This window comes from Sapajus apella, unplaced genomic scaffold (assembly GCF_009761245.1).
Source record: "Sapajus apella isolate SASKATOON/1434 unplaced genomic scaffold, GSC_monkey_1.0 scaffold3, whole genome shotgun sequence".
Classification (NCBI taxonomy): domain Eukaryota; kingdom Metazoa; phylum Chordata; class Mammalia; order Primates; family Cebidae; genus Sapajus; species Sapajus apella.
Genome location: NW_022436943.1, coordinates 47,070,725 through 47,095,362, shown reverse-complemented (window position 1 = coordinate 47,095,362; position 24,638 = coordinate 47,070,725). Strand labels below are relative to the sequence as shown.

Sequence of the window (24,638 nt, the reverse complement as noted above, 5' to 3'; positions counted from 1 at the left end):
AAAAGTGAGATCAATATTAAGATTACTTTACCACGGGAGTGTGGCTATAGGATATGGGCAGAACGAAGAGGGAGCGAGACCTAGTGGAGCCACTGATAAATGTGGACATAATCACAAACTCAAATGGACTCATGATTTCTGGGAAATTACTTACAAGGCTAATGAATAGGCACTAGAAAGGACTACAGCCTTGCTACTCAAAGTATGGTCCCTGGATTCATGGCAGCATCCATATTGCCTGGGCACTTGTTAGAAATGCAGATGTTTAGCCCACTCAAATCTATGGCCTCATAGTCTGCATTTTGACAGACTCTTCAAGAGATTTTCAAGCACATTAAATCTTAGAAGCATTGGGCTAGGGAATGCTTTCTCAAACTTGCCTGCATTGAGATCACCTGAGGAGTTCTCAAAGCCACCGATGCCTGGGTGCCACCCTAGAGTCTGAATTAATTGGTCTGGTGGCTGTCCTGGGCATCAGGGTTTGTAAATGCTTCCCAGGTGGCTCTAATGTGCAGCAGAGTTTGAGAAGCACTGAAGTGGAGAATACGGCTAACCTTACAAGAAGAGCTCGGCACACCGGAGACACAGGCAGATGGTCATTGCCCATGCTCATAACTGAAAACCAATTTGTAAATGTTAGAACATCTGTTCAGCGGTCTGCCACGTTGTTTGTGAACATGCCCAGTTTATGACTTGCTTGTGCCAATATTTAGCCAACATATATATTGTCTCCAGTGGAAAATAGTTTGGGACTTGTGGCAGGTAAATACCAGGCGAGCTCAGATGAAGGTGGACCAAGAACACCGTGCATGACAGGTGGGGTTCCTGAGAAAAGAAGAGAGGCTCTGAAGGCAGGTAAAATATGGCTGGGAATTTGAAATTAAAATAAGTGTGCTCTGAACCAAGGATGTGCATTAAACTGTGATCCCAAATCCAGAAGACCCATGGTCAAGCCTTAGCAGAAAGCAGTCTAGATTATGCAGTCATACCTCTTCTTAAATAAATAAATACGATCAGGAAATATTACTTTTCTTTTTGAGACAGAGCCTTGCTCTGTTGCCCAGCTGGAGTGCAGTGGCACAATCATGGCTCATTGCAGCCTCGACCTCCCTGGCTCAAGCAATCCTTCCACCTCAGACTTCCAAGTAGGAGGGACTACAGGCATGTGCCACCATGCCCAGCTAATTTTTTGTAACAACAGGTCTTCCTGTGTTGCCCAGGCTGTTCTCAAATTCCTGGGCTCAAGTGATCCTCCCACCTTAGCCTCCCAAAGTTCTGGGATTACGGGTGTGAGCCATTGCACTTGACCTCGGGAAATCTTTTAACCCAGAAAGTTGGTCCTTCAGAACACCACTGCAAAAGTTCCGTTCAGTATTCTTTTAGAGAAACTGCCTCAAGCCAGATGCTCTTTGAGGATCTGCAAATAAGAAGAATAATTAGACAAAAGGCCATGGTTCATGCTCTCAAAATATCTCAGTCTTATGAGAGAGGCAGACACATACATAATTACAATGATGTGTAATGGATGCTCTCATAGAAACATGGCCATCATCACACAGTTCAGAAATAGGACAGTGGAGGGAGTGATTCTGCACAGGAGAAATGAGTAGAAGCAGATTCTTAAAGTGGATTGTTTGCAGAGCAGGAACACTTGCAAAGGAAGTATAGAGAAGCAAGTACATTCATAGAGCTACAAGAAGACAAGTGCTGCTGGCATGTGTATCTTTAAGCACTTAGTACATCATAGGGCAATTGCCTATGCAGCTGTTATACTCTCCTGCTAGGCCAAAAGTGTCTACAGGGCAGACACTGTGCCTTAGTCATTGCTGCATCCTTTGGACTTGATACATAACAGGGATGCCATAAATATTTTAGATAGAAAGATCTATGAACAAGGAGATAGACTAGTAGATAGATGCACAGGGGTGAGACCCAAAAACCCTTGTATGCTATGCCAAGTGTATTAGTTTCCTAGGGCTGCCACACAAAATACCATAAACTGGATAGCTTAAGCCAAAGAAACATACACTCTCAAAGTTCTGAAGTCTAGGAGTTCCAAACCAAGGTGTTGGCAGGGCCAGGCTCCTTCTGCAGGTTTTCAGGAAGTATCCTTTCTTGCCTCTTCCAGCTCCTGGTGGCTCCAGGTGTTCCTTGGCATGTGGCAGCATAACCAACCTCCGCCTCCATCTTCACATGGCCTTTTCCTCTGTGTGTGTCTCTAGGTTCTTTTCTTATAAGGATATTGATATGGTTTGGCTGTGTCCCCACCCAAATCTCATCTTGAATTGTAGCTCTCAGAATTTCCAATGTCATGGGAGGGACTCAGTGGGAGGTAATTGAGTAACAGGGGTGGGTTTTTCCCATGCTGTTCTCATGATAGTGACTATGTCTCAGGAGATCTGATGGTTTTATAAAGGGAATTTCCTCTGCACACACTCTCTTGCCTGCTGCCATGTAAGATGTGCCTTTGTTCCTCCTTCACCTTCTGCCGTGATTGTGAAGCCTCCTCAGACATGTGGAACTGTGAGTCCATTAAGCCTCTTTTTCTTTATAAATTACCCAGTCTGGGGTGTGTCTTTATTAGCAGCATAACAAGCTAATAGAGACACCAATCATTGGGTTTAGGACACACTCTAAATCCAGGATGATTTCATTTTGAAATCCTTAAGTAATTACCATCTGCTAAGACTCTCTTTCCAAATAAGGTGACTTCTGAGGCTGTGAGTAGACATGAGTTGGGATGAGTGGGTGGGATGGTACTGTTCAAACTACGATAAGGAAATAAGGTTTTATTACCTAAGGCTAGTAGTGATTTTAAACTTTAGCACATTAGATTTCCTTGGAATACTTACTTAAATAGAGAGCTGGATCCAATCCCCTAAAGTGTTGATTCAGTAAACACTCCAAGGTGGAGCCTGAAAATTTGCATTTCTGAGTTCCCTGGTGATGTTGATACTGCTAGTCTAGAAGCTACACTTTGAGAACTGCTTCCTTAGGCATAGGAAAACCCTAATCAGGATCAGACAAAGGAATAACAACTTCAGAGCTGCTTTTAGCTAGACCATGCTGGAAGCTGGTGGAGAGGGGCTTGGAGAGAAACATGACCAGAGGCAAATCAAGCATTTGGGAAGCAGTGGCCCTGGAGAGAAATGAGGACCCTCTGCCACCTCCACCCTCATCAGCTGAAGTAGCAACAGTGGCATTGGGGAGAAGGAGACAGATGAGAGTCAAATGAACATAACTTGCTAAGTGGGTGTGCAAGGTAAGGGAAAGGAAGATGACAGAGTGACTCCAGGTGTCTTGTCTAGATCGTGTGCCCAGGTGGATGGTGGCACATCCCGGGGATGTAAGGCAGTGACAGGTTCACTTTGGTTTGGGGATCTACAGAGCTTGAGATATCTTTGGGAAGTATGAGTTCACAGTTGTTTTCGTTTGTTTGTTGAACAATTAGTATGGGTTTGATCACAAGTAGCACACCACAGGACTCACTTTGGCTTAAATAACAAAGACATTTGTCAATTCTAACAGGAGCTCTGAAGGGAGCTGATTCCAGTGTTGGTTCAGCAGTTCAGTCACATCATTAAAGACCCAAGCTATGTCTCCTTTCTGTCCTGCCGTCCTGGATGTATTATCAATGTCTTCCCTCATAGGCGCAAGATAATGGTCATGTGTTCAAGTTAATGATCTCTCAAGGTAGTCACAAGCAAGAAGGAAGGAGATAGAGGAAAAAACACCTCCTTACTTATGTACCACTCCCCTATAAGGGAGGTAAATCTTTCTGCAAGGCTCCAAGCAGCAGACATCACTTTCTGTCTCACCAGCCAGAACTGATCAAAAGCCCAACCTAAGACTGGCAAAGAGGGAGAGGAGAGCCTTGAATCATAATTCATCCCTGAGGCTGAGCAAATAATCTTCTCAGTTCTCTATATATCTGTCTGTCTCTTTCTTTCCATGTGTTGGCCTCTTTCTCTCCTACTAAAAATAAGCCTTTTCTTTTCATGGTGTGAGAAGCAAAGGGTTTGGTAAGAGGGAGGCATGACCAGAGACAGTTCGGGCACCAAGAGAGCTCCATCGCCTCACATGGCTCCAGATTAGCAGCCTCAAGGAAAATCTCTTCTTTTTCTAAGTATCTATAAGACTTCAGGGAAGAATTCTGGTTGGCTTGGGTCATGTACCTACCCCATGTATAATCATAGTAATTAAGGTTGGCCTTATCTATCCTTGGGGATGGGGTATATTGCTTTATCGTCACTACTTTCTTGTAACTATTCTATTTATTAATATTACTACTGCCATCACTACTACCATGACTAATACTAATACTACTAGATGGACTGAAACAGAAAGAGAATGCAAACTTCAAGATCAGATAGAAAGGCAGAAAAATAATCCTCTTTCCAAATAATGGGGGCTTAGATGGTTATAGCATGAAAGAAAAGGAAGATAAAAATGTGAAAGAGAATTTTAAAGAAAGAATTAATAGGTTTGGATCCAATGCATATTTAAATTCTCTACCAGGGGAAAGAATAACATTCATTGTTTGGATACCGATGGAGACAGAAATTTGCTCAAAGCAAATTGAGCTTTTTCACCTTGTTTCCTTTTCAGCAAATCAGAACTTGTCCACATTCTGTTGATTGCACTTTTGATGCCATGAAGGCCCTGCTCAGCCCCCAATATTTTCACTTTTCAATTCCATCTTCCCACTTAATACTGACTCTTGAGGATTCCAGAGCACACTTGCCACTTTTTTTCCTGCAAGTAATGAATCCCAAGTTCATACTCTCATTGAATTGGCAAAAGACGACCTTTGGCAATATAAGAAGGAAATGGATAATTCTTTTCTAATGAGAAATGTGCTTCATTTTTCATAACTCCTGAAGGCATGGTTCCTTTCACGGTTGAGAAATAGCCATCATCTCCCCACAACCACTTTATCCTCCAAGTTCTCTTTTGTTGCTGCAATACAGCAGTAATTGGATATCTGGAAGTTCAGCACTCTTCAGAGGTCTCTAACTCCCCAAACAATCTGTGGACAACCTCAAAGCAGGCAGTCATTTTCCCCAGGACACAAAATCTTGTTTCCAGATAATGAATGTTATTCCACCTCTACTAGAAACTCCAAGTTCTCCAGCCCAACATAGCACTCAAGGGCCCCTAAGAATGAGTCAACAGAGAGATGTCACTTAGCCACATCGCCCTGCCAGGGTAGGCTGGGATGTTCACAACAATTTTGATGCAGACAAAGAAGCAGGAAGTGACAACAGGTTTCTCACTTTGAGCTGACCTCAGCTCACACTCTTCCTCCTAGTTACCTTATCCCGGCACTCATCTTTCAGATTTGTCATCTGGGTTACTTTGTAAAAAAATAAAATTAAAGGAAGTAAGGCATCATGGTCCACTTCTAATCTTCCCTGTTAAGTCACCATGGCAGTTTGCCCGTGGTGACTGGAGGCCTTGCTTTAGTCAGTACCTATGTGCTGTTTACCACCAGAGGCTTGGCCTTCTCCACACTTTTTAAAGAGACCCGTCAACAGAATTGTTACAACCATTCAGTCAGGGTTGCAGACCCTCGGCACATTGTCCTCGGCACTGCTGACATTTGGGCCAGGTAATTCTTTATTGTGGCGGGGAAGGGTGCTGTCTGTTCTGTGCATTATTGCAGGATGTTTAGCAGAATCCTGGCCTCTATCGCTAGATATTCCAGTAACACTCCCCTATTCGTGCCAACCGAAAATGTCTCCAGAAATTGCCAACTGTCTCCTGGGAGACAAAAATTGCTCCTGGTTGATTAAGAACCAATGCTGAAATGGGAAGACAAGGCTGGAGGGCAGATGTCCTCAGAGTGTCTTTACGTCTCTGGATCTCCACCAGCGATCACCATTCCTGCCCTTCTGGCCCAGGCACGTCCCGACACTGATTCCCTCTCTAATAGCAGGGGAAAGTCAGTTTCTCTTGAGGACTGACCCTTGTCCTCCTGTTGATAACAGCAGCAGCCAAGAGGCAGATGTTTTTCTCAAAACTGGTAGCCCACAAGTAACGTCTTTTTTAAAAAAATTTTTTATTTCCATAGGTTTTTGGGGAACCAGTGGTATTTGGTGACATGAGTAAGTTCTTCAGTGGTGATTTGTGAGCTTTTGTTGCACCCATCACCCGAACAGTAGACACTGAACCCTATTTGTAGTTTTTTATCCCTCACCCTCTCCCACTCTTTCCCCCGAGTCCCCAAAATCCATTGTGTCTTTCTTATGCCTTTGCCTCCTCATAGCTTAGCTCCCACTTAGGAGTGAAGACATGTGATGTTTGGTTTTCCATTCCTGAGTTACTCCACTTAGAACAGTCATCTCCAGTCCCATCCAGGTTGCTGCACATGCCATTAATTCATTCCTTGTTAGGACTGAGTAGTATTCTATTGTATGTATATTACATACCACAGTTTCTTCATCCACTCATTGATTGATGGGCATTTGGGTTGGTTCCATATTTTTGTAGTTGTGAATTGTGCTGCTATAAATATGCATGTGCAAGTATCTTTTTCTTACAATGACTTCTTTTCCTCTGGGTAAATACTCAGTAGTGAGATTGCTGGATCAAATGGTAGTTCTGATACCAGAATGACAAGAGTTTCACTGCAGAAACCCTCAGTAACAAGGCTGCTGGGGTGCTGGGCTACTGAATTTCCTGCCTAGATGAGCAGTACTCCCCTGGAAAGACACAGGCTGGAACCATCAGGAGCTGATTGGCTCGCCTCTCCTCTGATTGGGCATAGCCCCCAAAAGGGCTACCCCACTTGGACCAGAGCCCAGAGCATGGCAGGATGACCACATTGTTTATACTCCTGAAGATGCCATCAGTACCTTCAGGGACAATGGTGCCCACCACTTTAAGGCACAACATATTGAAGGGCCTTCAAGTAAGATCTCCCAGCTCCTACTCAGCCCTGCAGTCACCTTTGACAGGTAAATATCACATCAACGCATGTAACCCAGACAGCAAAGCCTAAGGAAGTTTGTCTTTCTGGAAAATGATCTAACTATAACAATCTTCATTGAAAGGCACTAAAATGCCAACATGGAAGCAATCCTAAATGTAAGAGAAAGGTCATGTTTTAATCTAAAGAATTATGCTCGTTTTTCAGAACGTATAGTCAACATATGTAAGCAAATCATGTTGAGCTGTGATCCATATGGATGTTTCCCTAGCTTTAGTTTTGTCAAATGATACAAATATTTCTGCCCATTTAGAGTGATAGCCAAACACTTAATCACCATGTATGTCACTATAAAACTGCATCTTGGAAAGGTGGTGTTAACAGCAACGAACAACTCTGTAACATTCCAGCACCCTACTAAAGTGGGCAGAGCTCAAGTTTTCTAACACACTTTCCCAGGAGTTCTCTGGTCGACCCCCACAGATTAAGAAACTTCTAATGTGGGAAGAGGTTCTAGGCCAGAAGGAATTAGCTTTAATTTTAGTTGGTGTGAGATCATGGAGAATTTTAATGAAAACAGCAATAACTACATGATGAAATACCAAATATTCTTATAAGATTCAAACTGTGCTTAAACACACCCAACAGAGCATACTGCAAAATATATGTCTTTTTCTGTTAAGCAGTTTTGCTTTTTGCCCTGGCAAACATTTAAGTGGATTCTGATTTTTTTTTTTTTAAAAATCAAATTTATTGTTCCAAGGAAATCGTGCCCAAGAAGGAAGCAACTTAATGAAACCAATATGTCACTAACCACCCAAGATTCACGTTTAAGATGTGAATGGCCCCTCTATTTTGTTTCGAATTGCTCATCAATGTCTGTGGAAATGTAACCATGTCTGTGGAAATGTCACCAAGATATTTTCTGGCTCTGAATTCGTGAACGTGAAAAGCACCACAATTTCCATTCATACTAACTGGCTTCAAAGTGCAAATGAGTAACCAGTTAGAGGTAAAAACAGTGTTCTGAGAGAGACAAGGGACGGGTTTTTCCATAAAGTGACCCTGGGCAGGTGACTTAACAACCAAGCTTCAGTTTCTTTCTTTGTAAATGAGGAGATTGGATACCTTCAATGTTTTCCAAACTTCAGATTTAAGTACAATCTTCATGAGTGTTGCCAAATATATGTGCCACCTCTTCTACTCATCATTCTATTAATTATTTTTAAATATCCACTTTTTAATATAAATTTATCTTAAAAGGAAATTCTATACTGGTACTATAAATGAAAAACTAATATCAGTTGACATAAATGTAGATAACTAAATGAAAGCAAAAGAATGTATTAAATTCTAACTAAATTTGGTGTTGCCAGTTGAAGACTAAGGTCCTATTCTCTGACTAAAAAGGGACCTATCTACATCATCTACATGGGATACAGTGGGAGTCCACAAAGTACATAATGAGGCTTTGTGGGCCACAGAGCAAGTAGGTAACTCTGCCATTGTAGCATAAAAGCAGCCATAGGCCAAATGTAAATGAATGAGTTGGCTATGTTCCAATAAAACTTTATTTACAAAAATAAGTAATGGGCCAGATATGGCCCTCAGTCTGTAGCTTGCCAAGTCCTGGATTAGATGAGTGTGAAAGACACACTATCACTAAGCAAAGACTTAATCAGAAGAGTTGAGAGAGAATTATAAAAGGAGTTCCTTTCCCAGTTGAAGATCCAATGGCTTTAAAGCTTTTAGCATTCCATGTCACCCATTTGGAAAAACACGGGTTGAATTTTCAATCTAAGATTTCATGCTAAACCTCGTCTCTTTATCTTTAGCATCTTGGATAAGGTCAAGGATTTCTTACTTGTGTAAACCCTCAGCATGTTTTTAAGTTGTCTTCCTCCTTTACTGGGATGTCAATGGGGAAAGGATCTAATTTTTCTCAGACTAAAGGTTCCCAACCCTGGTAGTTTGTTAAAATGGTCTGGGGAGTTTTAGAAATATTTATACCTGATATATCCCTATACCTCAGAGATTCTGATTTTGTAGAATCAGATTGGGATCCAAAATAATTTTGAGTGCAATCAGGGTTGAAAGGCTGCTAAACTATATCTTGGCCAGGTCACCTTCCTCAGAGTCCATTATTTCCTCCATTTGGTATTAAATTCTAAGAGCACCAAACTATATTTAGCTCAAACTGTTTCACACCTGAAGGTCTTAGGGCTTCACTTTCGTTTGTGATTCCTGTTATTTCTCCAGCTGAGGTCTGATTGAGCCCTCCCAGGCACCTTGGTTAAATTTACTGTTCCTCTTTTCATTCTCTCTGCTTCATCACCCTAGAAGACTTGACACTATTCTCAGCTCAAGATTTCTAGCCAAATAAGTCTCCTGTTCCATTCTTCTGTCCCTACCACTGCCAGTGACCTTGACATTAATACAGACTGGACACAAGACCAGGATGCAAAGGGAAAGGCATTCAGTGTATTCTGTAACATACCAAGAAAGAAGATTCCTCGTCCCCTGGAAGGGAAGAGAACATTTCCCAAGTACCTACAATGTGTGAGGCACTGTGCTAGATGCTGGGGATATGAGAGTGAACATGACATACGCCTAACCTCCAAAAGGCTTACAGTCTAGGGAAGGAAATAGACTAGTAAAAAAATATGCTAATGTATCTGTAAAAGCACCTGATAGAACACTCTAGAATGTAGTGTAGCACAAAAAAGAAAGTCAGTGGTGTGCTAGAAAATGTCTCACCACCAGCTCTCTAGGAGAAAACAAAAGCCTAATTTATGGTACTTGCCAATTTCCATGGTGTAAATACTTTCCCCTTGGCTGATTTCAAGTTATCAGCATGACCTCCCTGAACGGAGTTGGGAAGAGATCACACAATTGGCTCTTGCCAGCTTGCAAAGTCAGCTCTAGCTAGCGGGGCCAACCATCCTGGTTTCCCTGGAACTGTCTCAGTTTTAGCACTTAAAGATGCACATTCCAGGGAACCCCTCTGTCCTGGGCAATCAAACAGTTTAGCATCAGCACACCACTGGAAGAATTCGATTCTTCCCAAGAGGATAGGAATGGTTTCAGAAAGGGGAGGCTTCAGCTTATTTGCTTAAGTAGAAACATTCTCCACAGTTGCCAATGGAATCAATGGAAACCAAATGTTTAAAAAAATGGAGGGTCACAAGGCTCTGTGCTGTCAATCCCAAATTTCTTTGGTTCTCTGAGGACTCAGGAAGTGGCAGGGAGGAATCCACTTGGAACATTCCCCTTTTTCCTCCCCTACCTCACACTGATAGGCATCTTAGGAATAAAACAACTCAGCAATCCATTTGCATTGATTCTGTCAGGCAGGGAGAAGTGATGTTTTACCTACAAATATATTTGGCAATTTATCAGGCTGAAAAGCAGGCACCCATAAGAAGTAAGCATATTGAAGCCGGGCGCAGTGGCTCATGCCTGTAATCCCAGCACTTTGGGAAGCCGAGGCGGGTGGATAACCTGAGTCGGAAGCTCGAGACCAGCCTGACCAACATGGAGGAACCCCCATCTCTACCAAAAATACAAAAAATTAGCCTGGCGTGGTGGTGCATGCCTGTAATCCCAGCTACTCATGAGGCTGAGGCAGAAGAATCTCTTGAACGCAGGAGGCAGAGGTTGCGGTGAGCCGGGATCATGCCATTGCACTCCAGCCTGGGCAAAAAGAGTGAAACTCTATCTCAAAAAACAAAAACAGAAACAAAGAGGTAAGCATATTGGAAACTTGGCCATCCCACTGGCTCCATCTCTTTTCAGTCTTCAAAATGTGTCTGCTAAAATTCAGTCCCCTGGCACACTGTCGTCATTTAGCTATGATCCCTCCCCTACCTGAAAGGTAAGATACTTTAGGAAAGGGAGAACTGGAAGGCTTGGTGTGAAATGAGGAGGAGAGGAGAAGAAAGACGCTTCCTACGGGCCTTTGAAGGGCAGAAAGGCCGCTTCCTCCTCTGCCAGCCCTGAGTCATCATAATGAAATCTCCCTGTCCAGCATTCTGACATTGTCTTATTTAATCTTCCTGAGATGCTTCAGGGTGGGCAGGTATTAGAACCAGTTTACAAATGAGAGGCAGAAAGCATGATTCCATCAGCACTGGAAGGAATATTGTGAGCAGAATGTGACAGTAGTGCCTGTCCTGCATACACACTTTGCCCCCACGGGAGATGGTTGTCTGTTTTGCCTTGCAAATAGTGGTAACTTCGTTTTTCATTTTACTTTCTAGTTTCTCATCAATAAGAACATTTATTGATCCTACAGCTATGCAAAGGGTTCTTGGCTTTCCTGGTCATTGACAAGTCTCAGGTCCCAACTAGTGTTTCTGTAAAAGGTTATCATTCTAAGAGTTGAACTGAGCTTTTCTTTCTTTTTTTTTTTTTTTTTTTTCTTTGAGACAGGGTCTCGCTCTGTCACCCAGGCTGGAGTGCAGTAGCACAACCACAGCTCACTGCAGCCTCAACTTCCTGGCCTCAAATGATTCTCCTGCTTCAGCCTCAGCCCCCCCAAGTAGCTGGGACTACAGGCACACACCACCATGCCAAGATAAATTTTTAAAAATTTTTTGTAGAGACAGGGTCTATGTTGCCCAGGCTGATCTTGAACTCCAGGGCTCAAGCAATCCTCCCACCTTGGCCTCCCAAAGTGCTGGAATTATAGGTATGAGCCACTGTACCTGGCCCGGCTTTTCTATTATTAAATTTTAAAAAATAATTATTTAGACAAGAATCCAAAAAATCCACTAATGAGAACTCAAGAGTAGAGTTTCTGAATCCACACTGTGTGGGTTTGAATCCCTATTAGACAAGAACCCCCAAAATCCATTAATGAGAAGTCAAGAGTAGAGTTTCCGAATCCAGCCTGCGTGTGTTTGAATCCCTATCTCATCATACTTGTGTGTCTTGGTTTTTCTTATGTGCAAAATAGGAGGTAATAACACCTACCCCATAGGGTTGTCGGGAGAATTAAATGAGTTAGTCATTTGTAAACTGTCTGGACCCATGCCTGGCGCATACTCAGTGCTCTGTATTTTGCTGTCATTCTCAATTTTAAGTTTCCCTTCCATATCTCTCCCTTAGACCTTTGGCCCCCGCTACTGTTTATCTATGAGTACAAAGCTATTTCTACTTTAGGACAAGCTACGCAAACAGTCATTTTGAGCTTCCTATAGTAAACTTCCAGTTTTAGAGGCACTACACAAAGCACCATGCAAAGGACTCACTCAACACTCAACAGGAATCAGGTCAAGATGGAAGAAAGGAGTAAAAATAACACTCAGCACTCGCCACGTGTTGAATATCCTGCCAAGCGCTCTTGATACATATTCTTCTAACAACCCATACGAGGTGGGTACTATTATTACCATCTTTCAGATGGGAAAACAGTCTTGGAAAAGATAAGGAGGAAAAAATAGCATCATGCCTGGTTCAAAGGTAGATGTCTGTGAGAGAGGAGGCAGAACTTACGTGACCTCCAAGAAGTCCCTTCCCCAAACTGGCCTCAGTTTCCCTAACTCTGTGGTGTTCTTAAAATCTATACTAGGCAAGTTTACAATGGAATATTATTCAGCCTCAAAAAAGAAGGAAATTCTGCCATTTGTGACAACTTGAACAAACTGGGAGAACATTATGCTTAGTGAAATAAGCCAGAAAAATAAATACTGCATGATTCTACTTACATGAGGTACCTAAAATAGTCAAGCTCATGGAAGTAAAGGATAGAACTGTACTTACCAGGGACCAGAGGGAGGGGAAATGAGGCACTGTTCAACTGGTACAAACTTTTGGTTATGCAAGATGAATTTGTTCTACAGACCTGGGGTAAGGCACACTGTACCCATAATTATTATGCACTTAAAAAATTAAGGTCAAGTGCAGTAGCTCATGCCTGTAATCCTAACACTTTGAGAGGCCAAGGCTAAAGGATCGCATGAGGTGGCAGGATTACTTGAGGCCAGGAGTTCAAGACCAGCCTGGGCAACATAGTGAGGCCCTCTCTGTACAAAAATTTTTAAACACAAAATATTGTTTAATGAGTTGATGTCAAGTTAAGTGTTCTAAACACACACACACACACACACACACACACACACACACACACACACAGAAACTGTCATAGCTGATGAAATATTTATTACCTTGATGGTGGTGATGGTGTTATGAGTGTCCGCCTATGTTGAAATTCGTCAAATTGTATAATTAAATATACAAATGTGGCATATAGAAATTATACCTCAGTAAAGATGTTTAAAATTTTTTTCAGGAATTTTGGAAAAGAAAAATCTATACAAGGCAAGCTTAACCAGAATCGCCAATATTGGCGCAAGGTGCCATTAACCAGCAGCGGCAATGTTAACAGCTGAAACTGAGGAGAGTCAGGTGTGTCTGAGGCTCTCCCCAGCACACCCTTCACCTGCCTCCATTTTGCTCCTGCTCAACAAGCCCAGGCCACCACCTGGTTCCAATCTTGGCCCTTGTATTTTGATCTCATTTCATGCCAGCTCACATAGCACCTCTCTGTAGATCAGTGTACAGCAAACCCTCTGCCCTCTGCTCCCTGGCTCTTCCCGGGGGCCCTCCTGGCTCACAGCCCAGATACCAAGCAACCATTGTCAAATATTTACTGAGCAGAGTGCAGCCAGCCAAGGCTTCGGAGGAGCTGCACTGGAAATACTAAACAGTCCCAATGCCACTCCCACTGCATTTTGATAATACTCTCAGAGTTTACAAATGACCCTTACATCCTATGTCACTCAGCATCCCACCTCCTACGTGCCACCTCCTGAGTGCTTACTGTAATCCAGCACTGTGCTGCTACATCCCAAATACCTCACACGACCGCAAGAGCAGGTGCATCTCCACTTTAAAGATGAGACAGCTAAGGCTCAGAGATGTGGATCTTGCCCAAGGTGGAACAACCAGCAAAGGGCAAAGCAGCAATTGAACAGAGTAGGTCTGACTCCCAAGTCCACACGATGTGGACTACTATGTCATGATTAGATGCAATCATGTTAGCACATTCATAGGTCATAGTAAGCACGCACGTACACAGACTGAAAGCATCAGGCTGCCGTCTCTCCCTGGCATGGCTTCCTTCCACCTCCACCTCTCCCTTTTATTTAATTGCTTGCCTAGTTCCTACTGCCCTTCAAGAACCAGCACAAATGTCAACTCCTCCATAAAAATTCCTTTCTCCTCTCAGCTATTTGCACCTAAAAGTGCTTACTGTATCATAATGCAATTGTCATGTGTAAATGGACAGGTTTATTTCCCTGGGAACAGGGATCTGGGGTAGTGCTTAGCATACAATAGATTTTCAATACTTGTTTGTTGAAGGAAGATAAGGGAGGAAAGAAGGGAAGAAGAAAAAGAGGAGGAGACGAAGGAGGAATAATTTAGAGGAGAGTCTAATTTGCCTGCAACATATTTCTTCTTAATTAATTCACATGCCTCTCATGAGACAGTCTATTCTTATTGTCCAGACTTGAAGCTATTCGAATAGAAAATCAGGACACGAGGACTGACAAGTATGAATGTGCTTAAATGAGTGTATTTTTGGTGGTGTTCTGGAAGATGCTGGTTACTGTATAATACATAGAACAACCAATTTGCAAATCACAACCCTCAACAGACTCCTTCACACACTCCATCCCCAGAATTTGCTGCAACCTGGAAGATGTTCCTAGAATGTTCCGTTTCTATTATAAGAGTTAAGACTTCCTTGAATTGGACAGAGACAGAAGGCATGTGATCAGGGGTCTGTTTTTCCATTCTGGTTCTTCTGGCTGGGGACATCAGAATCTTGATTCAAGAGAGCTGACCTCCCTCCTGGGCAATCTGCTCTGTGGCAGCAGGCACATCCCTGAGTTATTTCTCAGCATGGGTGTTTTCTGCATTCTTTCTGCTAAGGTGACACTGCTTCCTAGGAGCAGAGCATCTCAGTTTATTTTCTATGCTTCCTCCTTTGAGAAAAATGGAAATCATTCAGGTTCTTGTTTTAGATAAGGGAACACAGGAACATAGACACACAGAGAAGGGCATGTAGATGTACTAGAAGGAAGAAAAACCAAAGTAGGAAGTCCCCCCCAGCCCCAAGGGTGCCTTATTCATGTACCAGGCAATGCCTTTCATAGAGCTGACAGCACTTGCTTCCATTCTGGACCTGAGGAACCAGCACGTCACCAGAGTGGTATCCCAGGGAGAGCCTCACACCCCATGAGGTGTGAATTATCACACTTGTCAAATGAGACAGCTAACAAGATGTGATGTTGGGACATCATGCCAGGCCACCTGGACTCCACAGCATGACTGCCCCGTGTGACATATACGTTTGGAGCTTCAGATCCAAACTGCAGGTGACCAGTGAGAAACTGATTTTTAGAGTGCCATTTACAAGGTGGAAACTCCTCAAGCAGGAAAAGAGTTTGAAATATTCTGGAAAGTTTATTGCTGATTTGCCTTCAACAAATAATCAATTGTTCACATTTACTAAACCCATGCTGTCAGCGAGGCTTCGTTTTAGATGCTTTGCATGAATAACTTTATTTAAATTCTTCCAGGAGCATTACAAGGTAGGCACTATGATTATCCCCATTTACCACTCTTAGGTTCTAACTGAAGGCCGGAAAAAGTCAGTGGGGTGGCAGGTAGCTGGAAAAACACTCCAGGAATCGCAGGGAATTTCAACGTGGCTTTATTCTCTCTGGGCTCAAGCGAGCCTGGTGCCTCAAGCCATAGGTACAGTTAGCAGGGTAATTATACCTTTTACAGACAATAGTGGCTGCCAGCCAAGCACTAGTGCATGTGAGTGGTGCATGTGAGTGGTTACTTAATGCGCCTCACATGGCGTGGTTACGTAAAGTGCAGAGTTGTGCGTCTGCACTGCAAACCCTCTAAGACATGCTGCGTCAGAAAGCCACCTCCCCTCCTCCCGACTAAAGCTCAGCCATCTCCCTTATACCCATGAAGAAAGCACATCACAGAGAGGCTCTGTAATTTGCCTGAAGTCACACAGCTAATAAGCAGTTATGCTGGGACTCAAATTCACTGACAATAAAGCCACATTCTTCAACTTTACTATTATATCTTCAATGGCCACCTATTATAAATAATGATGCTGCTTGGGGCATTATAAGATAGACGTTTGACAAGTATGGGAGACATCTACCCAACTGAGATCAAAATGTATGAATTAGAAACCTATATATCTACATGTGGTACATGTGTGTGTATATAAGTATCTTTGTATACATATCTTCCAAACCTGTTAAATCTAAATATGCAGAACTGAAATCTCCATAAATATCACTTTTGTGAAATCTTATAAATATCACAAGGCAAAAAGCCAGAAATGCAAAGAGGCAGGGAAACGACTAACGTTAATGTGCTCCCTGTGTATCTGGCATTTGAAGTTATTTCACGCAAGCCTCAAGACTTGCAATGCAGAGGCTGCCCCCATTTTACAGACGAGGAAATGGTGGCTTAGAGGTTCATGGCCCAAGTTCACACAGCTGCTAAGAGGCAGATCCACATTCAAACCAGGATTCCTGTGGGCTCAAAGCCCAGACTTCTAAAATCATTTTTACTGACATTTAATATCTTGTGCTGTTTTTATCTGTCTCCTGAGTGTCAGTGCAAGCACTGTTAAAAAATAAACAAATGGAAAGAAAACAGAACAAGGAACGTTGCCCTGCCTCTTCAGTGTCTCATAGTTGAAAACAAGTGGAACATCCGTATGGTCTCCTAAAGCCTCGCAAGCACGGCTGAGCCCATCCTGGAGCCCCTGCAGCTCGCTCTATACCTGACTTGCATTCTCGCTGTATGCAGAACTTCTGCTCAGTTGCTCCAGGTTTCAAAAACTACATCTCGTGATAAGCAAACAGGCCTGAGGCCCCATGATCAGCTGTCTATCCCATTAACAATGAACAATGGACGGGGAATGTCCGCTCCATATACATCCCGGAGAATAAGTTTAGTACCCAGCTCCTGGGGACAAGCCATTGGACACCAGTTGCATCAGCACTGAGCATCACTTCTGAATGCGGCCATTGTGGAGGCAGCCCCACCACACAGAGGGGACAGCGCCAAACGGACTGTTTTCTTTTTCTTTCTGTCTTTTAAAATCACATCACATGATTCCTTCACTTCGACATCAAATATCCTGCTGTTATAAGGAACAAGCCTGAATTATCTTCTCAAGCTGATTAGGAAAGACGACCAACGTGGTTAACAGTGGTTCCTGCAGGGAGTCAGGGGACTGGGACCTCAGTCTGCCCTGCCAATGGTGGTGCCTCTGATATAGAGTCCTACCCACATTATTTGTAAAGAAAAAATAAAAAGAAGGCTGGGCGTGGTGGCTCATACCTGTAATCCCAGCACTTTGGGAGGCCGAGGTGGGTGGATCGCTTGAGCTCAGGAGTTTGAGACCAGCCTGGGCAGCATGGTGAAACCCCGTCTCTACTAAAAATACAAAAATTAGCCAGGCATGGTGGCATGTGCTGGTAATCCCAGCCACTTGGGTGGCTGAGGCAGGAGAATAGCTTGAACCCGGGAGGCAGAGGCTGCAGTGAGCTGAAATTGTACAACTGCACTCCAGCTTGGGTGACAGAGTGAGACCCTGTCTCAAAAAAAAATTTTTTTAAAAAGGAAAAAAAGAAAAAATTAAGTCCCAATTTTATCTCCATTCATAACACATGACTCAACACTCTCCTGCTGCACCTCCCAGATATCAGAGTTATTTTGGATCAAATGACACTAATTTACTAGGTTTTTTGGTCTTGGGCATGTTAAGAGCATTCTTTTGTCTCACCCCTGAGTTCCTACAACTCTATGATATTTGTATCATGGAACGGCCTCCCTAAAACAGGAAGCGGATGAGGGATAGGCATGTCGTGTTTGATCTGGCAGAATCGGAAACTCTGGTTCTAGCACCCGCTCCCACTCAACCTGCCTGGCCAGGTGGCCTTAGACAAGTCTCCACACGGCCTCCATAAGCCCTCCCAGCTCCTTTGTGCTAATGAGGAAAAGGTGACCCTCAAGGGGAAGTGGTCCTGCCAGCACCAGTCTTGGCAAGTGTGCCCCCAGCTCGGCTCTGCCCCAGCCCCTCAGTCAGGACATAACCCGCACAGCCATTGGCAGAGCTCCGTGTCTCTGTTTCAGCGTGTTAGTTTTGGAGGGACAGATCATGTGTCCCACCAAATTCTCTGCACTGATAAGGCAAACAGGACATAGAGAACAGCTTCTGAATTAGCCTATTGATAGATTTCTGTTGCCCTGCTTCAGTTCGCCCTCACTTCCCGGGCACTCCATAATACTCTGGATGAAAAGCAAAGACACCGTTATGATTTTGAAGTTACTACTTCCACACTCAGAGGACCAGCTCCTTCAGAATTTGATCAAAAGTAGGGTGGGCTTTATAAGTGGGCAACCTGTGCAACTGCACGGGACCCCATGCTCAGAAGGGCTCTGTGCCTGGTTTAATACTCTCATGTTACCCTGTTGAAATTCTTAGTGCTTTTTGAGCAAGGAACCCTGCACTTTCATTTTGTACTAAGCCCAGCAAATTATGTAGCTAGTCCTATCAACAAGACTTCAAATGCACCAAATAGCTTTCTTATATCTCACAAAAGATTTCGATAAGGAAAACAGCAGGTGTCATTCTGCTACTCCAGAGTCATCTGACCCCTCTGTCAGATCATGGACGCTCTAATCATAGTATGCAAGGCAGTATTGAGTACTGCTCAGAGCCCAGGCTTTAGGAGGCAAATTGAGCTGGGTGCAGTCCTGCATCCTGCGAGACCTCAAACAAATGATCTAACCTGCCTGAACCCAGGTTTCCTTATTTGGCAGGTAGACTAGTAATGCCCACTCTTCCCTATGCATAATGAAGAAAGATCTATAAACTGCCTGGCACACAGCAGGTGTACAACAATGCCAGTCCCCTTCCTGGCTTGTTTCAGGGACAGATGCTTCCAGATGGGCCATGCCCTCACATTCCAAAAGGCAGGGAGGTGATAGGTGGCCCTGAAGATCCTTTCGGCTCTAGGAGTCTATGATTCTTCATTAACCAAAGCCTGAAGCCAGCTCGCCTTCAGTCCACAGATATTAGCCAGGATACTTTGGATCACAAGGATGGACACCCAACTCGTATTAACTTAGACCAAGGAAGTTTGCTAGTTAATGAAACTGGGAAGCCCAAGGACAGTGACACTGCTGTGTCTGAGGATTTGTACAGTGTTATATTCTCTCTCTCTCTGCCCCCCCCCACCCACTTTATGTAGTGGACAAAATGCCACTAAGAGCCCTAGACTCACTCACTTTCACCCTATTAGACCCAGTAGGAGAGAGGCATGTATCTCTCTCAGTATCTATATATCGGCCAAGGGAAAGACTCTAATTGACTCTAATCCTGCTTGGATTACATCTACACTGCTGAACCGATCCTGACTGCCAGAGTCACAGGGCATGTGCCCACATGGGTGACCAAGGGCAGGACAAAGGGGTTCAAGCCTCATGACTGGCAGCCCCCAATAGGCCATACAATGGGGGAAGGGGAAATAAGGAAAATAAGGATGCCGGGCAGAGAAAGGCAACATCCCCACCGAGCAGCATGCAGTTTACTGTTCACTTCCACTAGGTGCCGAAGGAAATGAGGCCGGGGAGAGTTGAACCGCGGTGGTACCGCCAGCAGCGCTTAAACCAACCTTCACGGAAGGATAGAAAACATACGGACACGCCGGGCGCGGTGGCTCATGCCTGTAATCCCAGCACTTTGGGAGGCTGAGGCGGGCAGATTGCTTGAGCTCAGGAGTTCAAGACCAGCCTGGGAAGCATGGCAAAACCCTGTCTCAACTAAAAATACAAAAAATTAGCCAGGTGTGGTGGCATGCACCTACAATCCCAACTACGGGGAGGCTGAGGCATGAGAATCACTTGAACCCAGGAGGCAGAGGTTGTAGCGAGCTGAGATCACATCATTTCACTCCAGCCTGGGCGAGAGTGAGACTCTGTCTCAAAGGAAAAAAAAAAAAAAGAAAGAAAGAAATGAAACTATATGGACACATATCACTTAGGAGAAGCTCTGTGAGGAAAGGCAAAGACAGGAAACTCAGGGTGTGTTCCTAGCTACCAGCTGCATAACCACAATTAACCTCACAGGTTAATTGCAGTTTTTAATAGTTATGTGTTTATATTTATGGTTACCTTTCATTTATGCAAGCAATACTGAGTTTCCATTTTTGTGCTCCCCAAAATTTCCTTTTTAAGAAACTTTAAGTAAAAATGAATGTCAATTGAAAGGAAAATAATAAGCAAATAATAATTTGCTTATTATTTAGACACAGGTAACTGTGGGTGCAATAGTGCATGTATTATGCCAATGACCGAAATATGGGAAACAGCTCAGCACAGTATATAAACATGACTTTATCTTCCTAAGAAGCACTAAAACCAAAACTGTGCTTTCACTGGTTCCTATAGTATCTCCAACAAACCAAAATATATGTCTCTCCTTGTATGGATGGCAAAGATCCAAGTCACCAAATGAACCTGTAGTAAGATCCTAGAACCCTCAGCTTCTGACCTATTCCTTAGACATTGCCATGTCTCGTGACAAGCGGGGAGAACCATCAATCCAGGACACTGGCCCACAGTATTATTCTCTGTATCAGAGGCAGACACACAAAGGTGAGGCTGATATGAAAATCCCTCATTGCAGAGCTGGCCAGGATGATTGTCTTTGAGAACAGAGGGGCCCATTCTCCTGGTCATCCAAGGCCAGCTGGCCCCAAGGACTACCAGTCACCTCTCTGGGGCCAGAGTCTCCCCAGCTGATTTCTACATGTGCCAGTGTGTGAAGTGATAGCTGGTCCCTCGTTAGGATGACTGCTTGGTCCTCTAGTTTGCTACCGATTTTACCCAGAGATCATTTAGGCATGTCTATATTGTCATCTCACCTTTTCAATCATTTTTCCAGGCTAAAGCAAGCAGTCCTCAGGGTTTTGATGTGGATCGAGATGCCAAAAAGCTGAACAAAGCCTGCAAAGGAATGGGTATGAGAGATATTTTGTTGCTAATTTACTTCTGAAGTTGATTAAACTTGGTCTCCTGTCCAACTTTCCCATGATGTTAGGAAGGGGACATCTCACCATCTTGTGTATTCCAAGCTAACTCAAGTCGATCACTTCCATTGACCTCTTTATTAAAGTTCTCGAAATTATAGTCAGATCCTGTTACTTTTCAGGATTCTATGTAAGAGTTAGGAGTTGGATAGTGTGACATTTAATTCGACCTTGAGGTGAGAGAACCCTCATGAGAAGTACAGTTCATACAATCCTGGTGTAGTAGTCTGTTCTCACGCTGCTAATAAAGACATATCTGAGATGGTAATTTATAAAGAAAAAGAGGTTTATAGGCTTGGTGTGGTGGCTCACACCTGTAATCCCAGCACTTTGGGAGGCCAAGGCGGGCAGATCACCTGAGGTCAGAAGTTCAAGAACAGCCTGATCAACACGGAGAAACCCTGTCTCTACTAAAAATACAAAATTAGCTGGGCATAGTGGTGCATGCCTGTAATCCCAGCTACTCGGGAGGCTAAGGCGGGAGAATTGCTTGAATCCGGGAGGCAGAGGTTGTGGTGAGCCGAGATCACACCATTGCACTCCAGCCTGGGCAACAAGAGCAAAACTGTCTCAAAAAAAATGAGTGAAAGAGAGAGAGATTTAATGGACTCACAATTCCACATGGCTGAGGAGGCCTCACAAGCATGACAGAAAATGAAGCAAGAGCAGAGGGACTTCTTACATGGCGGCAGGCAAGAGAGAATTGAGAACCAAGTGAAAGGGGTTTCCCCGTATGAAACCACCTGATCTTGTGAGACTTATTCACTACCACGCAAACAGTAGGGGGAAAACCAACCCCATGATTCAATTATCTCCCACCGGGTCCCTCTCACAACATGTGGGAATTATAGGAGCTATGATTCAAGATGAGATTTGGGTGAGGACACAGCCAAACCATCTCACCTGGTATGATCTAAACCCCTCTGATCCCTTCCTTGGGAGATGATGGGGAAATTGAGTCTGATGAGAGCTGGATTAGGGACCTTGAAGTGGCATGTACAAGTAGATCAAATAAGTGCAAAATTGGCCAAGAGCAACAATCAAGAGTTGCAAATGGAGAAGCTGTTTATATCCTAAGGGTCGGTGCATGGCCAAGAGTGGGGAACTCAGCAAGAAGTCAAAACTAAGGCAGACCAGGGGCCAGGGTGGGATGAGGGAGAGAGCATCTCGGTCTAGGGCCACGAAAAGAGGTCCTTTGATTCAAGGAAGCTGCTCATGATATAAGGTCTAGTCCCAGAAGCCTGGGAGAGGGTAAGATCCAAAGCACAGATGCAAGGATTTCCCTTGAACAGGACAGGGAGGGAAGGCGCCGAGACTGACAGCTGGAGTAGATACCTTCATGGTGTTGTTGAGGGAGAAATTGAAGGCACCCATGCCTGGTAACCTGACATTGCTCAGTGAGTGGGAGGTGAGGTTATCTGCTGAAGAGAAGGGTTTGACAATTGAGTACGGGGCTTGAGTGGTGGCTTGAAACAGCCCTTGAGTAGCAGAGAAGGGGTAGACAATCAACAGAAGACAACTGATGAACACTGAGGGGGACACTGAGTAGGGAGATCATGGCTTCTCGTGGCTCCAGCCCATGTGGTTGTGTGATTTTCCCCTGTAGCCTTGAAGGTAAAACGAGAAATTGATTGACCCAGGTTGGCTGATCAGGAGTTCCAGGACAACAAGCAAGTGAAATCACTGAAGAACACAGAGGGGTCAAAGGGCAAAGTGAATTCATTTCCCAGATTTTCTTTTTTACATTGTTGAGAAATGGTTAAGCTCTCAGGCATTGGGCTAAGCACTTGATTTACAAAATCTCAACAAGTTCTTACAAAAATCAATTTTCCAGCTGAGGAAACTAAGGCTCTGCCATGTTAAGTAAGACAGTCAAAGTCACCAAGCCAGTAAGCGGGGAACACTGGGAGTGAACCTATTCTCAACACTCACTCCAAATGCCACCAGTTTAGAGACATCCTAGCTAGGGCACCTCAGCCACATGGCTGCAGTCCTGGAGGGGATGGGGACAGACTGAGAAAACATTGCTCCGTATCATTAACAACAGGTAGGAGCCATCTCAGTCCACAGAATGTTTTATCAATTTTTCTTCTTATTGTGATATAATTTGCAAACCATGAAATTCACGCTTTCACAGCATGCAATTCAGAGTTTTAGTATATTCACAGGATTTTGCAACCATCACCACTAATTCCAGAATATTTCATCACCTCAGAAATAAACCTCACACCTATTAGCAGCCCCTCCGTCCCTTCAGCTCCAGGCAATCACTATGCAGAGGCCAGCACCTCATTGTGCATATACACGGAGCCCAGCAGAGCCTATATGAATTAATGTGTAAGTATCAAAGAATGAATGAATGAATGAATGAGGAAGTTTGTATGTCATCATGACAGAACCTTGTCTCTGAAGTGGTGTAGGCTGCATGTGATACTCAGATGGGTCTCTGTAGCAAGGACCAATAGAAATCCTCCCTACTCTGATGCCATATGCAGCCCACAACTGGATAATCAGGAAAATGAAATTCATATTTCCATCTCTACTAAAAATACAAAATTAGCCAGGCAAAGTGGCACATGCCAGTAATCCCAGCTATGGGAAGCTGAGGTAGAAGAATCGCTTGAACCTGGGAGGCAGAGGTTGCAGTGAGCTGAGATTGCACCATTGCACTCCAGCCTGGGCAAAAAAAGCAAAACTTTGTCTCAAAATAATAATAATAATAATAATAATAATAATAGTAGGACCTTTTAGACTTTCTTCCTGGGAATGCTTTAAAAAAAAAAGAGAGAGAGACCAATCCAAATGCCCATTATTGATAGACTGGATAAAGAAAATGCGGCACATATACACCACGGAATACCACCCAGCCTTAAAAAAGAATGAGTTCATGTCCATTGCAGGGACATGGATGAAGCTGGAAACCATCATTCTCAGCAACCTAACACTGGAACAGAAAGCCAAACACTGCATGTTCTCACTCATATGTGGGAGTTGAACAATGAGCCCAGCACCTCAGTGGCCCTTGTCGTATGTGGGTTGCCTCCTTTGGAACAATATTGTTCTGGGATCCAAAATCTTTGTGCTGGGATCCAAAATCTGCACAAAGCCAATGAGATTGGTATGAGCATCAAGTAGGTACACCCTTGTTCTCCATTACTGAGGGCGAACTGAGTTGAATGAGGGCTCCCCAAAAATATATCCCCCCAGAACCTGTGAACATGACTATTTGGAAAAAGAGTCCTTGCAGATATAATTAAGTTAAGGATCCTGAGATGAGATTATCCTGGATTACCTGGGTAGGCCGTAAATCTAATGACTAGTGTCCTTAGAAGAGACAGAGGAGGAGACACACAGAGAGGCCATGGAAAGATGGAGACAGAGATTAGAGAGATACGGCCACAAACCCAAGAATGCTAAGGGTTCCCGGCAGAAGCCAGGAGAGGCAAGGAACAGACTCTGCTGCAGGGCAGCTGGTGGGACTGTGGGCCTGCCAACACCAGGATTTCAGATTTCCACCTCCCAGAACTGTGTAGGAATAGGCTACTGTTGTTTTAAGCCAC

At 43.9% G+C, this 24,638-nt stretch overlaps 1 protein-coding gene across 2 annotated transcripts in view; it reads left to right on the top strand.

Annotated features, from left to right (window-relative positions):
* ANXA13 (annexin A13) overlaps nt 1-24,638 on the top strand; it is a 56,860-nt gene that overhangs the window by 3,192 nt on the left and 29,030 nt on the right. For both annotated transcript variants that reach the window (XM_032253117.1, XM_032253120.1), the window contains one exon: nt 20,934-21,009. In XM_032253117.1, coding sequence (XP_032109008.1) covers nt 20,934-21,009 — 76 coding nt within the window. The remainder of the gene's footprint in view (nt 1-20,933; nt 21,010-24,638) is intronic.